This window comes from Ursus maritimus, unplaced genomic scaffold (assembly GCF_017311325.1).
Source record: "Ursus maritimus isolate PB19 unplaced genomic scaffold, ASM1731132v1 scaffold_18, whole genome shotgun sequence".
Classification (NCBI taxonomy): domain Eukaryota; kingdom Metazoa; phylum Chordata; class Mammalia; order Carnivora; family Ursidae; genus Ursus; species Ursus maritimus.
The window spans coordinates 34639248-34656630 of NW_024424230.1; the positions used below are offsets into that span (position 1 = coordinate 34639248).

General features: G+C 37.3%; 1 protein-coding gene across 6 annotated transcripts in view; it reads right to left on the reverse strand.

Moving 5' to 3' along the window:
• Window positions 1-17383, reverse strand: part of KIAA1328 (KIAA1328 ortholog) — a 355285-nt gene that overhangs the window by 44909 nt on the left and 292993 nt on the right. For all 6 annotated transcript variants that reach the window (XM_040632581.1, XM_040632580.1, XM_040632583.1 and 3 more), the window contains one exon: window positions 15834-16015. In XM_040632581.1, coding sequence (XP_040488515.1) covers window positions 15834-16015 — 182 coding nt within the window. The remainder of the gene's footprint in view (window positions 1-15833; window positions 16016-17383) is intronic.

A 17383-nucleotide genomic window follows, 5' to 3' on the forward strand; every position in this document is an offset into this window, starting at 1 on the left:
TGCTGATTCGAGTTTACTGTGAAAATACCCAAGATTTAATTTTGCTCCCTTTAACCATTCTAAGAAAAGATCTTTCTGCTCTTTGAGTCCAGCACTTTGTACCTCCAAACCCCCCAGTTAAATTGCTCTTACTCCTTAAACTTTCAAGGCAGACATATGTCTTGAATGTTTCTTTCCAAGAACGGCACACTGGGCCGAAACAAGTGTCTGACTGGAAGAGGTGCTCACCTAACCATTCCAGGGCTGATTTGTTCTCTGTTCCTTTCTGACAAGCAATGTTCACGTAATAATTATTTTTCCCCTCTGGAGTACTAAATAAGATGGCATGGACAGAAAGATTTTTTGTTTTTGTTTGTTTTCTAATTATTGTTATTGTTTCTAATAACAATAATCTAATCTACTCCTTCTCCTTTTCCTTCTTAATATTATTTTCCAAACAACACAAAACATCCCTGTCTTTTTCTTAGAAGACCGTAAGAATCTCAGCCACAATTTTCTTCTGGTTCCTCCGAAATTATTGCCCAGGCTGGTTAAAGAAATGATTTGGGAAAATTTACTCTTTGACGAAAGTGTAACTATTCAAATAACATGAAGACAGCTTTGGTGTGTTGGGAATACCAGACCCTCAAATGCCAAGAATACAGTATTCTAATTCTGGGAATGGCACCCTTTTTCCGTGTTACCAGAGAAAATCAGGCCCAGAGAAAGCAAGAGTCTCCTATGTACAGAGATTAGCATCAAAATAGTCACCATGATCCTTGGTATTTAAAAGCTACACTCAATACTGACTGTTCTCTCAGTCCTCTTCGTCTACACAAACCTGTGGGACCCTGAACCTAAACCAGGATATTTTTATACTAGACAGAAACCCCATCAGTACCTACAGTGCATCAGTCTGTCAGTAAATATTTACCAAGTACCTAAGGATGGGAAGGACTGGTGCCAGGATTAAGCTCAGAGTTAGTTTAGGGGAGGGTAAAGAAGATGGGAGAGTAAGAACATGAGATACTCTGAGCAATCTGGTAAAGAATCATAAATAACCCAAGCAGTATAAGGTGACAACGGCTAACAGATACACTATGCTCAGTATGTGCCTGGTACTGTTCTAGGCCTCTGCCATACACCATTTATCTTTTTATAAAACAGCTTCATTGCAATTTGAATACCATAAAATTTAACCATCTTAAGCATACAGTTTGAGAAATAGTAGTAAACTTATACAGCTTATGAAAGCATGGACACAACCCAGTTTTAAAAATATTTGTCATGGATGAGGCACCGGGGTGGCTCAGTCAGTTGAGCGTCAGACTCTTGGTTTCTGCTCAGGTCACAATCTCAGGGTTGTGAGATCGAGCCTTGCATAGGGCTCTGTGCTCAGCGAGGAGTCTGCATGCAATCCTTTCCCTCACCCTCTGCCCCTGCCCCCATGTGCATGCTCTCTCTCTCAAATAAATAATTAAAAAAAATTATCATGGGATTGACTTATTTCTTTTTACAATCTGGTTTTAGAATATTTCCTCACTCTTCAAAGTTCCCTCATGCCCATTTGTGGCCAGCCCCATCTCTGTCTGTTTTGTTCCTATCCTCCTCTAGCTCTCTCTAATTTTGCTATTTCTAGAAATTAGTTATATTTATCCTCATGAAAACCCTTTGCAATAGATAATATTTTTACAACTCATTTACAGATAGACAAAATAAGCCATAGGGGATTTACATGGCCTGCCCAAGCCATAAAGCTAGTAAGTGATGGGGCCAATACTCATGTCCAGATAATCTGATTCCCGAGTTTTACCATTAGGCTACTCCCCCATAATAAACAGTACAAAAAGTCTGAGGAATTAAGAAGTGGGAGAGATGACGTATGGCTGTAGGATTAAGGAAGATTTGATGCAGGAGGTGGTATTTTGATAGGAAGGAATAAGGAGCATGGAATTAGCAAAAGCATTAAATTAAAAACCTTGAGGTTTTTTGTATTTAATTTAATGTATTCAGGAAATATTTATTGAGCATCATTATGTCCTCATACCTTGCTAATTACTTTAAATCACTTTACATGCATTATCTCATTATTCCTTCCAACAGTCCTTAACTTATATTATTGTCCTCATTTTATAGATAAGGAAGTGGAAACTGTGAAAGGTCAAGCAGCATGTCCAATATCACATAGCTAGTAAGAACAAGGCTGGGTTTTGACTTTGTATTGCAAACTAATCTTAAACATTGTGCTAGTTGGCCTCAAAAATAAAGCACAGCAGCAACGAACACAATTACAGAAAAAAACCTGAACTGGTCGTTGGAGAGATTGCTTCTGTGGCAGAACTTGGGATAGAGTGGGACAGAGAGATCGGAGGCAGGTAAAGCAGCTCACTACTACTACAACTGTCTGGGTAGAGTCCTGGGTGGTGTGAGGGGAAATTAAAATGTGCAAACAGGAGTAGAAACAACTGAGAGGGGTTTGTGGGTAAGGTGAGGGAAGAAGAAATGCCTGGTAGTGAAAGAACATAATTATCTCTGCAATCACTATTACAGAAGACCTGAACATTAGTCTTATTTATTCTGTTTTGATACTTCTATTAAAAGTCTAGCTGAGATAACTGACATTTGATAGGGACAATCTAAAGAAGGAATTTTATCAGAGGGTCCAGGGACTCCTATGGAATCCATGGATATACTTCATGAATGTGTGACTCCCTCAACATTGCAGGCACAATGATGTGTGTATACGTTCCCATTCACTCTTTAAGGAAAGGGGCCATAGCTTTCATCAAATTCTAAAAAGGTACGAGATCCCCCAAAAAGTTTAGAATGATTGGTCTAAGACATAGGACAAGTTCATTCCTTTTTCTTAATTCTTTAAGTGCTATTCCTTATTAAGTTTCTGGAAAGCTATGTATCAGCTTTTAATTATACTCATTCCTTCTACAAAATTTGATTTCATATTAAGTATACCAACAATTACATACAGTTATGCATATTCATAAAACTACATATCTATTTACACACACACACAAAGACAACATACGCATTTTAAAAATAAAAGTGCATGTGGTGCCTGGGTGGCTCAGTTGGTTAAGCGTCTGACTCTTGGTTTCAGCTCAGCTAATGATCTCAGGGTTGTGGGTGGTGTCAGGCTCCCTGCTCAGTGGGGAGTGTGCTCAAGATTCTCTCTCTCCCTCTCCTCCTATCCCCCCTTCCCCTGCTCATGCACTCTCTCTCTGAAATAAATAAATTTTTAAAAAATAAATAAGTAAAAATAAAAGTGCTGATAAGAATATTATCCATTAGGGTGATAGGTTGTATAAATATGTTTGAATATATTTATGTAAATATACACATACATATATTTTTGCATACAAAGATGAAACTGAACATAATGGAGCATATCCTATTTACATAGACCTGGGTCTATGTCTGCCCATCCATCAGTCAACATCTCATGACAACATAACTTCTTAGAGTTCAACGTTTAGGAAAACTCTGTTTCTGGGCCCTTTGTTTTATTTCGCATTTTAAAGGCATTCAGTTACATTATACATGCAGTTTAAAGAATAAGTGATAAAGAAAATACCAGTATAACACTTTTGCAGATCAAGAAATGAAGTAGTGGCAGCAATGCCCTTTGGAAGCATCAAGTCCATCCCTGATCACAGCCTCTTATTTCCTCCAGGAACCAGCTACTATTCTCATAACCATTCCCTTTCTATTCTTTATAGTTCTACCATTTATGAATGCATCCCAAAACTGTGACTTAGTTTTGCTGCTTTTGCACTTTATAAAAATAGAAATATACTATAAATATTCTTTTGAAGACTTCTTTTGCTCAATATTATGTCCATGAGATTTATCTGTGTTGATGATTTATGTAGCTACAGGTTGTTTTCTTTGCTACATAGGATCCCACTGGATGCATTTATGATTTTCTATCCATTCTATTGATGGATATTTAGAGTATTTCTGGTTTGGGGCTATTATGAAGAACACTTGCTGTGGCAGAGGCTGCCAGTTATTCACCAAAATTCCCTTTGTCTGGAGCACCGGCTAGATTATATTTCCCAGTCCCCCTGATAATTAGGTGTGGTCGAGTGGAAAACTAGTGGATGTTATATGTGCCATTTCAGACCTATCCTATAAAAACCTTCCACATGTACTCTATACCTTCCTCCTTCTTGCTGACCTGTTATAACGGCCAACAGCTTCCTATATAGGGCCACTTAGTAAATATACTAGGCTTTGTGGGCTACCGAACTTCCGTTGCAGCTGTTCAACTCTGTGGTTGTAGCATGAAAGCATGTACAGACAATACATAAAAAATGGAAATCACTGTATTCTAATAAAACTTTATTTATGAAAACAAGTAGCAGGCCAGATTTGGCCATGAACAAAGTTTACTAACCTCTGTGTTATTGTAATACTCAAGGTGATCTTGGAAGAAACTTCTTGCTCCTTAAGCCGTTGATATTTTTTTCTATTTGTTACCCACAGTTTAGCCTACCCAACTAAATATAGCTGCTATGAACATATTTGAAAGTTAATTATTGTGTGTATGAGATTCTCTTTAGTATATATACTTAGAAATGGAATCTCTTGGATATGGGGTATTTGTTCTTTATCTTCAATAAATAATGCAAAACTGTTTTCCAAAGTGGTTGTATAAATATACACTCTGATCAGCAGACAAGCATTCCTGGTGCTTTAGTCTTGCTAACATAAGAATGAAAATGAAAACACATTCTATCATAATTTGTGGGAGGCAGCTAAAGCAATGCTTAGAGAGAAACTTATGGTTTTACATACTTATATTAGAAAAGAAGAAAGATTTAAAATCATTGATCTCAGTTTTCAATTTAAGAAGCTAGGGAAAAAAGAGCTAATTAAACCCAAATTAGTACAAGGTAAATAATAAAAATGAGAACAAGAATCAATGGAATAGAAAACAAGCACATAATAGACAAAAATCAACAAAAAGAAAAGGCTGGGTTTTTTTCTTAAAAAAAAAAAAACAGTAAAATTGATTATCCCCTTGCAAAGCTGATCAAGAGAGAAAATTAAAAATTACCAGTATCAGGAATGAAAGAGGGACATCACTACAGATATTAAGGCCATTAAAGAAAAGGCAGGTTATGAACAATTTTACGCCAATAAAGTCAACAACTTGGATGAAATGAGCAAATCACATGAAAAGCAAAATTTAGCAAAACTGAACACAAAAGGAAATGACAAATATGAATAGTCCGGTATCTGTTAAAAAAAAATAAAATCCAAAATAAGAAAACCCACCCACACACATACCATCACTATCAACACTAACAACAAAAGCAACAACTCCAAGCCAGATGTTTCAATGGCGGATTCTATAAAACATGTTAAGGAAGAAATAATACCAATCTTACATGAACTCTTTCAGAAAACAGAGGAAAGAAAAAATACTACCTCACTTATTTTTTAAAAATTGTGGTAAAATACACATTTACCATTTTAACCATTTTAATGAGTACGATTTGTTGGTATTAGGTACATTCACAATGTTGTGCAACCATCACACTATCTAGTTCCAGACCTTTTTCATCACTTCAGACAAAAACCCTGTAACAATTAAGCAGTCATTCTCCATTTTCCCCTCCTAAGTCCCTGGTGACCATAAATCTGCTTTGTCTATTCTGGATATTTCATATGAATAGAATCATACAACATGTGGCCTTTTGTGTCTTGCTTCTTTCAGTTACCATAATTTTTTCTTTTCTGTTTTAATTTTAAGTAGACTCCATCCCAGCAGGAGTCCAAGGTGGGGCTTGAGATCAGGATCCTGAGATCAAGAGTCAGACATTAACTGACTGAGCCACCCATGTGCCCCAGCATAATGCTTTCAAAGTTCATTTATGCTGTAGCACATATCAGAACTTCCTTCCTTCTTATGGCTAAATTATATTCCATTGTATGGATATACTGCATTTTGTTTATCCATTCATCTGTTGATGGGCATTTTGGTCATTCCCACCTTTTGGGTATTGTGAATAGAGCTGCTATGAATATTTGCATACAAAATTTGTTTAAACACCTGTTGTCAATTATTTTGTATATACACTTCTGAGTACAATTGATGGGTCATATGGTAATTCTATGTTTAACTTACTGAAGAATTACCAAACCGTTTTCCATAGTGGCTCTATTATTTTAAATTCCCACTGACAATGTATGAGGGTTCTGATTTCTAGACATCCTCACCACCTTGTTATTTTCCATTTTTTAAATTATAATAATCATGTGGGTGTGGAGCAGTGTCTCACTGTGGTTTTAATTTGGATTTCCCTAATAATTAGTGATGTTGCACATTTTTTCATATGCTTATTAGCCATTTGAATATCTTCTTAAGAGAAATATCTGTTCAAGCCCTTTGCCCAGGTTTTAATTGAGTTGTTTGTCTTTGTTATTGAGTTGTAAAAGTTCCTTATATATCCCGGATACTAGACCCATTGGAGATATAGGATGTGCAAATTTTTATCCCATTTTGTGGAGCACCTTTACATTCTATAGATAGTGTTCTTTGACAGAAAAAATTTTTTCATTAAGTCCAATTTACCTATTTTTTCTTTGGTTGCTTGTGCTCTTGGTGTCATATCCAAGAGGCCACTGTCTAATATATGAACATGAAGATTTACACTGATGTTTTTACTTAAGAGTTTTATAGTTTTCATTGTTAGCTCTTTGATTAATTTTGAGTTAATTTTTGTGTATGGCATGAGGTACATAAATGAAGAATCCAACTTCATTTTTTTGCATGTGGATATCCAGTTGTCCCAGCACCATTTGTTGAATACACTATCCGTTTGTTTAATTGTCTTGGCACCCCTGTTGAAAATCAATTGGCCAGAGATGTATGGGTTTATTTCTGGATTCTCAATTCTATTCTGTTGATCTCTCTCTTTATTTGTATCTAACCTCATGCCAGGTATAGGTATAACCTCAGTATAGTTTTTTTTTTTTTTTTAAAGATTTTATTTATTTATTCGACAGAGATAGAGACAGCCAGCGAGAGAGGGAACACAAGCAGGGGGAGTGGGAGAGGGAGAAGCAGGCTCATAGCGAAGGAGCCTGACGTGGGGCTCGATCCCAGAACGCTGGGATCACGCCCTGAGCCGAAGGCAGATGCTTAACCGCTGTGCCACCCAGGGGCCCCAAACTCAGTATAGTTTTGATTACTAAAGATTTGTAGTAAATTTTGAAGATAGGAAGTATGATTGACTTCAACGTTGCTTCTCTTTTTCAAGATTATGTTGACTATTTGGGGACACTTGTAATTGTGCATGAATTCTGGAATTGGTTTTTCCATTTCTGCAAAAGTGATATTGGGAGTTTGACAGAGACTGCATTCAATCTGTAGATCACTTAGGGGGTGAAGTACTGACATCTTAACAATATTAAGTCCTTAAATCCATGAACACAAAATGTCTTTCTGCTTATTTAGGTCTTCTTTGATTTGTTTCAGCAATGTTTTGTACTGTTCACTGTACAAGTCTTAAACTCTTGGTTAAATTTATTGCTAGGTATTTTATGGGTTTGATGTTATTATAAATGGAAATTTTTTAAAATTTCCTTTTCAGTAGTTCATTACTAGTATATAGAAATGCAAGCATTTTTGAGTATTGAATTTTATCCTGCCACTTGGCTGAATTCATTTGTTAGCTCTAAGAGATTTTTGTGCATCCTCTAGGATTTTCTATATATAAAATCATACGGTCTGCTTAAACAGTTTAACTTTTTCCTTTCTAATGTGGATATGTTTTATTTCTTTTTCTTCTCTAACTGCTCTGGCTAGAACTTCCAGCACAAGGTTGAATAGAAGTGGCAAAAGCAGGGATACTTGTCTTGTTCCAGATCTCAGGGGGTAAGCTTTCCGTCTTTTACAACTGAATATGATGTTAGCTGTGGGTTTTTCATATACGCTCTTTACCATGTTAGGAAGTTTCCTTCTATTACCACTTTATTACCATGATTGTTTTTATCATGAAAGAGTGTTGGATTTTGTCAAATTTTTTTTGTGTGTCAGGTTGATGTTCTTTTTCCCCCATCATTCTTTTTTTTTTTTTTTAAAGTAGGCTCCACGCCCAATGTGGGTCTTGAACTCATGACCCTGAGATCAATAGCTGCATGCTCTACTGACAAAGTCAGCCAGGCGTTCTTCCCCTTCATTCTATTGATATGTGGTATATTGCACTCATTGGTTTTTGTATGTTGAACTACCTTTGCATTCCTGGGCTAAATCCCACTTTGTATGTAATTCTTTTAATATGCTGCTGCATTCAGTTTTATTAGTATTTTATTGAGGAGATTTTCATCTATATTCATGGTGATATTGGTGTGTAGTTTTCCTGTGATGTCTTTGTCTGGCTCTGGCATCAGAGTAATGCCTGAAATGAGTGAAGACGTGTTTCTTCTTCTATTTTTTTGGAAGAGTTCCAGAAGGATTCGTGTTACTTCTTTAAATATTTGGTGGAATTTACCAGTGAAGCCATCTGCTTCAAGTCCTGGGCTTGTCTTTTTTGGGAGGTTTTTGATTGCTGACTTAATCACTTTACTTGTTTGGGTCTATTCAGATTTCCTATCCTTCTTGAGTCAGTTTTGGTAGTTTATGTGTTTTTTAGGAATTTGTCCATTTCATATTTGGTTGTCTAATTTGTTGGCTTTGATGTTTCTATTGTTTGTCTCAACTATTACTTTTTTACTTCAGGCAGCAGTGGTGTGTTCATTTGGTTTTTAATGTTTGCAAGCAATGTCCTACATGTAGTTGCTTCTCTGTCCCGAGAAAGGTCATGTTTAAAGAAAAATCCCGTGTCAATCCTTTAGGAAATAGGTGAAAAGAGACAAACACAATTCCTTGAGAACAAGATCTATTCTGCTTCCTCTGGGACCAGGTGCTCATACCTGGAACTCAGGATGCCATCTTCAAGAATGCTGCCATGCTGGGGATGGGGATGGGACAAGGCTAACTTAAAATTCCACTAAGTTCTCCAACCATGTTTCAGTGGACTTTTTGTTGGCTAAGCATTTGCTTGATTTTTTATTAATCTTTCACTATCTTTCAGAGTTCTCATAAGGCTGATTCTGTCAGTTTTGCCAGTATTTTCAGTATTTTGGGGAGCCGAGGGGGGGGAGGGCTCTGGAAGTCTCTACTCTGCCATTTTAGCTGACATCCTCTTGACTTATTTATGACACAGCGTAACTCTGTTACCAAACTCTGACAAGGTCATTACCAAAGAAAGGTATTACACACCAGTATCTCCCAATCAGTGTAATTCATCAAATTAACAGAAGAAAGAAGAAAATGCATGGTCATCTCAATAGGTACACAAAAAAGACTTCATGAAATTTAACACTTACCTATGATAAAGACTCAGCAAAATGAGGAGGGAACTTTCTTAACCTGATAAAGAACATTTACAAAAAAAAAAAAAAAAAAACTACAGCTAAAATCATACTAAATGGTGGTAGACTGCTTTCCCTATGAGATCAGGACCTCCTTATGGAAGTTCACTTTTACCATTTTATTCTACATTGTAATAGAAGTCCTAGGCAGTATAATGAGATAAGAAAAAGAAATAAAAAGCATAAAGACTGGGAAAAAATTAGTTGTTATGGACTGAACTGTGCTCTCCCACCCTGCCCAAATTCATGTGTTGAAGTCCTAAACTTCAGTACACCTCAGAATGTGACTGTATTTGGAGATAGGATCTTTAAAGATGTTATTAAGGCTAAATGAGGTCATATAGGTGGCCTTTAATCTGATATGATCCTTTGTCCTTAAAAGAAGAGAGAGACAGGGGGCACCTGAGTGGCTCAGTCAGTTAAGCGGCAGAGTCTCAATTTTGGCTCGGGTCAGGATCTCTCAGTCATTAGATTGATCCCCGCATCAGGCTCTGAATTCAGTGCAGAGTCTGCTTCAGATTCTCCCTCCCTCTTCCCTCCAGCTCATACTCTCTCTCTCTCTCAAATAAATAAAATAAATAAAAGCTTAAAAAAAAAAAAGGGAGAGAGACACACCAGGAATGTACGCTCATAGCGAAAAGGCCATTTGAGGATACAGAAGGCAGAAATGTGCAAACCCAGAAAGGAACTCTGTCCCGAGAAAGGTCATGTTTAAGAAAAATCCTGTGTTAGGGGCGCCTGGGTGGCACAGCGGTTAAGCGTCTGCCTTCAGCTCAGGGCGTGATCCCGGCGTTCTGGGATCGAGCCCCACATCAGGCTCCTCCGCTATGAGCCTGCTTCTTCCTCTCCCACTCCCCCTGCTTGTGTTCCCTCTCTCGCTGGCTGTCTCTATCTCTGTCAAATAAATAAATAAAATCTTAAAAAAAAAAAAGAAAAAAAAAAAAGAAAAATCCTGTGTTAGACTAGAAAGGAACATGAGTGAGCTTTCATGAAGAATGGAAAGGTACTATATCTTAATTGTATGGGTATATACAACTGTCAAAGTTTATCAAACTGAATTTGAGACCTATGCAGTTTTACTGTATGTAAATTAAATCTCAATCAAAATAAAAGAAAAATTTAAAAACCCTACAGTTTTCTTGATTCTCAAGGCAGTGCTGTTTTTAAGACCACACTCTACTAATATCTCTTTGACACTGCCAATCAATCACCATAAGGACTTTGAAAGGACAAGCATATATATTTCTTTTTTTTTTTTTAAAGATTTTATTTATTTATTTATTTGACAGAGATAGAGACAGCCAGCGAGAGAGGGAACACAAGCAGGGGGAGTGGGAGAGGAAGAAGCAGGCTCATAGTAGAAGAGCCCGATGTGGGGCTCGATCCCATAACGCCGGGATCACGCCCTGAGCTGAAGGCAGACGCTCAATGACTACGCCACCCAGGCGCCCCAGCATATATATTTCTTAATCACCATAGGTCCTGAGGTCAAAAGGTCTAACTGATTAGATCTTTATAGCTGGGAAATGGGGTAACAACACAGAAAGAAAAATCTATCTATCTATCTATCTATCTATCTATCTATCTATCTATCTATCTATCATGGATCGTGTTATACTAATTCATTCAACAAATACATAATGAGTACCTACTACATGTTAAGCAATGTTCTTATGGGGATGCAACAGTAAAATACAGAGTGTTCATATTCTAGTGGGAGAAGATACAAAATACAAAAAAAGTAAATTATATAGTATTTTGAGATACTTCTATTGTAGAGAATGGGAAATGTCGAGCTTCTGGTTTAAGTGACAATATTTCATATACAGCAACTTCAACTCTTAATGCTGGTCTCTTGCATTTGAACTCCTTTTTAAAAGGGACTGAGCAGGACAATTTAACCTACATGTCTGGGTTTATTCATAGCCCTATACTATGGTTGTCTTCTGTGTTCTGTTGATAAAGGCATCAATTTTTAACAAATCTTTTAGCTCAGACTTCTGGGAATCAGAAGTAATATCTTGTGAGACCTTTTCTAATGATTAAACATAAAATAATGATGATGATGTTAATAATAAAAGAAACATAAATAAGTGTTCTCTAGAGGCAAAGCAGACATGGCTTCTGAACTTTGGCTACCCCAACTTGTTTATTTCTTTAACTGCATCACCTATATTACCCCACCATGGACAACAAAGAACATTCACATCATTGCAAGCACAGGCTTATTTAGAGGAACAACTAGGAGCTTCAAGGATTATTTCTCATTTCAGATGAGTCTATAATAATCTTCTTCCAATAAAAGAAAAATGTGTTTGGGAGCCCCTCAGGGGCCTTCAACCAGTGATAGCTGCTGTATATTATATAGTCTAAAAAAGCCCAAAGACAAAATGGAGGGCATGGTCAATACCATCAGTTAAATCCAAATTACTTTAGGTTCAGCCTCTCTTGAAGTTTTAAGAAGACTCAGAGATCTATGAAGAAGGAACAAACAGGCATAGCTCTAAATGTAGTAGGGGGCTTTGGGATGCCTTTATAGCCTCACTTAGAAATGGGCAATGCCAAGCCCTGAGGTCTAACATTTCGATTCTGGAACATGTCTGCTCAGTGGTCTCACAGCTTCTGCTAGCCTGTCAGCATCACACACAAAAAAATGCCCTCAGCTTCGAAGGCTCTTATGAAAGGGAATCAGTGATTGATAAGAAAAGGGCAGTTCAAGGCAAGCTGGGAGAGGAAAAACAAACAAACAAACAAACAAACAAACACCCCTGAGTAGGGAGGTGTTTGGAATGAACAGTGTCTGTTTTCAGATTTGTGCCTTTGGCTTAAAAGTTCTTTTTTTTTTTTTTTTAATATTTTATTTATTTATTCGACAGAGACAGAGACAGCCAGCGAGAGAGGGAACACAGGCAGGGGGAGTGGGAGAGGAAGAAGCAGGCTCATAGCGGAGGAGCCTGATGTGGGGCTCGATCCCAGAACGCTGGGATCACGCCCTGAGCCGAAGGCAGACGCTTAACCGCTGTGCCACCCAGGCGCCCCTGGCTTAAAAGTTCTTGACTCAAGTTTAGATTTTCCTAGGTAATATCTCCTTGTTACACATAGCTCAATAAAGGCAACTAAAATAGACTATTCCAAGCATTGATGATTGAAAAACAATTTATATTTTAAGTATAATTCTAACAATACTGTACACATTGTTGTGATTCCAAGGTTGCTTCTTGAGACAAGAGTCAGGTCTTTCTTTATATATTTAGTATCAATAAAGTTGACAGAATGGTGAGGAGAACAGAAAAGGTAGAGGAATAAGAGACTGATAATAAAGATTAATGGTCCTGCAGTAAACATCCTATGTGGTACTTAATGATTAAAGACAACAAAAGAAACAAAGAAGAAAAGTATGTTAAAAATTTTAGACACACTAAAGAAAGGAAAGCAATTAAGGAGACACTAAACCAAGCAGTGTGACTGAGGCAATTAGTGCTGGGTCACTGGCTTTATGATAAACAGGGTGTCCAAACCTCTTGCAGCACACTTGTACCCATCTCCCATCTGGCTGCATGCCACCATACATGCCGATGCTCTGTTCTGTAATCTGTGCATACCAGCTCTGCAATGAGCAGAATAACTCAGAGGGGCAACTTCAGCTCCTCGATCATTAGGTATACAGTAATTTGGCAATGGCTCCATATCAGAATAAAAGAAGAGAAAAATACACGACTATCCTTTTTTTCTTTCTTTTTTTTGGGGGGGCGGGGAGTGTGAGTGCGTTGAACGGGACAGGGAGGGGCAGAGGGAGAAGCAGAGAGAGAATCTTAAGCAGACTCCATGCTCAGGTTAGAGCTCAACATGGGGCTCAATCTCATGACGCTGAGATCATGACCTGAGCTGACATCAAGAGTTGGACACTTAACTGACTGAGCCACCCAGGCACCCCTTACATGACAATCTTTCTTATAAGTAGAAAGAAAAAAGTTAATTCCTGTGAACATCTTAAAACAAAACTCTCTTAAAAAAAAAAATGAGAAAGTTTCTACTTTTTTTCCACTGCAACACTACAACCTTTCCCCACCAAAAAAAAAAAAAAAAAAAAAAAAAAAAAAAAAAAGGAAAAAAGCTAATGAAAAAAATAAAACCGTGAGTGAAAACTGTTCCTGAAACTTTGCGGAATTTAACAGCTTTGTCTTGGTTAAATTGATTGGTATAGCAACATTATAAAATGACTATTAGGATTCATTGTGCACAACAGAAAGTGCTGAAATGTCAGCAGACTATACAGCAAAAAGTAATGGGTTCTGAACCCCTGTTAGTCAAAAATGATTTTGTTTCAAATTAGAAATTGATTTTTTTTGGACACAAGCCCTTTCCAGGCTTATAGCTTCCATAGCTGGGCCCGGGAGAGATTAACCTCCAGCACTGTAAGGGCTGGGCTGATGGTACCTTTCTCAAAGTGCCTTTTCAACTGCAGCCTTCTGATGTGGCTGTGGTCTTAACCAATAACACAAGTCATTTGTCCCTTTGCTATTACACTCTATTTTTCTCATTTTGCCATTTTATTTTAGTGCTGGCACACAACACAAATTTGTTGACAAGTGAACAGAAAACTATGTTAAGACTTGCAGTGTAACCACCACACACACCAGCTTTGATTGGTTCTCTATTCTCCAAAGTGCAATGACTAAGAAGAGAATACAAGTTTCCCATCTCTCAAGGACTCACAGAGAAAATAAAGAAGAGTCTATCTCAGAGATGAAGTCCCCTCAATCTCATTTTTGTTTCTACAAAGACAAAAGTTGTTCTAAGTTGTCCTGATGCAATGGAGGTCTGTAGAACTTCTGCCTTATGTCAAATAAAATGTACTTGCTTTTTAAGATGTGGATGCTTTCTCTTCTGAATCTTGGACTAATTATCATCTCTCAATTATTTGGAAGAAGACTAAACAATTTCTAGATTAATCATAGTTAAAACCAAAAATCATGACAAAGGCAGCAGGTAATGGGAGTATGGTATACAAGATCTTCTAACAAAACTCTGCCCAGTTTTCAAGCAAATACACGTAAGAGTGCTAGATTATGAAAAGTTGGATGCTTAATACCAGAGGTGGGCAGGTGCCAGCCCAGTAAAAAAAAAGAGGTAAATATGTGGATGGAACCAGAGTGTATTATGCAGAGTGAAATAAGTCAGCCAGAGAAAGGCAAATACCATATGATCTCACTCGTGTATGGAATTTAAGAAAGAAAACAGACAAACATATGGGGTAGGGGGGAAAGAGAGAGGTAAACAAGCTATAAGTGGCCCTTAAGGAGAGAGAACAAAAGGGGCTGATGGAGGGAGGTGGGTGGGGGATGGGCTAGATCGGTGATGGGCATTAAAGAGGGCACTTGTGATGAGCACTGGGTGTTGTATGGAAGTGGTGAATCACTGAATTCTACTCCAGAAACCAATACTGCACTGTACGTTAACTACCTAAAATTTAAATTAAAAAAAAAAAAGAAGGAAGTCAGGGTTAATGGTTGTAAGCAGGTAAGACAGATATCTGGGGAAGAGGTGTGAGCAGAGGGGCTCCAAGGCTTTTTGCGGTCCTTTCTTGCCTGTAATCTCTCTGTACAATGAAGTTCAGTCCTGCTGCATTCTGCTGTGAAGTCCCTCCCTTGATAATTTCAGGAGAGGTGAAGCCATAAGCCAGTCCAGAAACAATCAGGAAATACAATTAAATTTTGACCACTTCACTCAACATTTCACACAGTTATTTTATAATTGATTTCTTTTAAAATATCTGTGACATCTGGGTACCTAGCTGGCTCAGTTGGTGGAGTGTGCGACTCGATCTCGAGGTCGTGAGTTTGGGCTCCATGTTGGGTGTAGAGATTACTTAAAAATAAAATCTTAAAAAAAAAAATCTGCGACATCTAAAGTAAGAAGAATCACTGGCAATTAAAAGACTGCTAGGCAATATATGCTTCAGACTTACAAAGTTTTGTTTTAGCCACAATGTAGAATTGTCTATGACCTCTCCTTCACGCTTCCCATATTTCTAGTTAATTGAGAATTAACTATATTTGTTAGAGTTTACTCTCCCAGCAGAAATTTACATTTAATTTCACGTCCCCTTTATTCACTTTAAACATTATTTTATGCCTATAACCATACTTACCGTTAAATCAGCCTTACAGTTTGCCACTTACAAAGAGGGACAAATCCGTTTCTTACAAGAGTATTCTAAGAGAAAGGCTGATGCAATTCAGTGATCTAGCTGATGTGCCACCTGTGGCCTTGCAGACACATGTCAGTTGGTTAATATACTTAACTCTTGTTCAGGGTTGTAGAAATCATCTGGAGTTCACAGCTAGCACCCACCAGCAACTACTGGCCCCGGAACAGCTTCTCCTTTTGCTACTTGTAGATACTAAGCTTACCTCTTTGGGGTCGATATGTATCTTTCTTTTGACATGTCCATAGGGTATCGTCTTCTGTATGTGATTGAAACCCAACTGTCTTCTTCTCCCTTCTAGTCTCACCACTGTTAGTGGACTCTTGGTACTTTCTGATGGATGATGATGCTCCTAGCAGCCAGCCATCACATTTTGACTTCAATAAACTGAAAAGAATAACATGAATGAGCTATAGAGAGTATAGATGGGGGGGTGCATGATCACATAAAGGCATATGAATTCAGCATGAGTTGAAATGCAATTCATGGCAGTAAGAACTTTCTTTTTATTTTTTATTGAAGTATAATTTGAATAATTTACTGAAGGTCTATTTTGTATCTTGTCACAATAATTTTAGAGAAGAAATGGTCTTTATCCTCAAAAAGCTTATATTTGGAGTTTGGGAAATGAGACTCAGACCCACGAAACTGCTAATAAAACCACAGAGTATGACTGAGAACCAGAATACTTGTAGAAATAAAAAGCATGCTAAAACAAGACTTGCATAACCAAAATATTTCCAAGTACTAAAATCGAACATTAGGGATTAAAATATCGCCAATTTGCTTCAAAATGCATTTGTGTTTCTCATTTTCAATTGTTACAGTATTTATTATGCACCCAGAGTATGTAAGGAGCAGTACAATGGTGCACGTGGAATAACTGGTCTCTGTCCTCACATAATTTCATTATAAAGTCAACAAGGCAAGTATGGAGTAAAAGGAATTTTAATGAAAATAAACACATGTGCATATGTTTTTCTCTCTAATAAACGTGTTCCCACCATTAACACATTTACTCTTATAACATTTTATTTTTTAGGGAGAAATGTTCCAGTGATGTATATTCCTGACTATTCTATCAGCCTCTTGCTTTACACTTAAACTCACTACAGACTCATGACACTTTGGTTTTGTCTTCTACATGCCCAAAATCAATGCGAGAGTTACAGTGAAAAAAAAAAAAAAAAAGAGAGAAGACATTTACTCAAAAAGTAGAGTCTAAATATTAAGATGTTTCAATTCCCCAGAAGCAGAGGTAATCTCTAAATAAGAATAAGTTGACAGAGTATTACTGGATCCATTACTAATCTCAGGGGCTCTTGACCAGGATTCAAATCATGTAAACCCACCCAAGTCATTGGGCTTCTGCTTTATGTTGATCAGAATTTTCAATAATGTTTGCTTATATCATAATTTACTAATAAAACCAAGAAATTAAATGGCTTTATGCTTGGAATGATACAAAGAAACAAAAACTATCAACAGTATGGCTTTATATGGGAGTAATGCAGTATATTAAATTTACACTTTAAACATTTTTTTTTTTTTACCAGAACTCAAGCATCACTTCCCCATGTGGTCTCACCAGTGGATGTGTATCTTAGCTCATATAGCTTCTATTCATGAGACAGGAAACGGAAGAGAATAAAACTACCTCACTGTGAATGTAAGATAAATTTACTTTAACCTAGATGCCCCAGATGCAGGCAGATCCAAGGACTACATCTCTGCTTGTTCGTTCTTCCTTCCTTT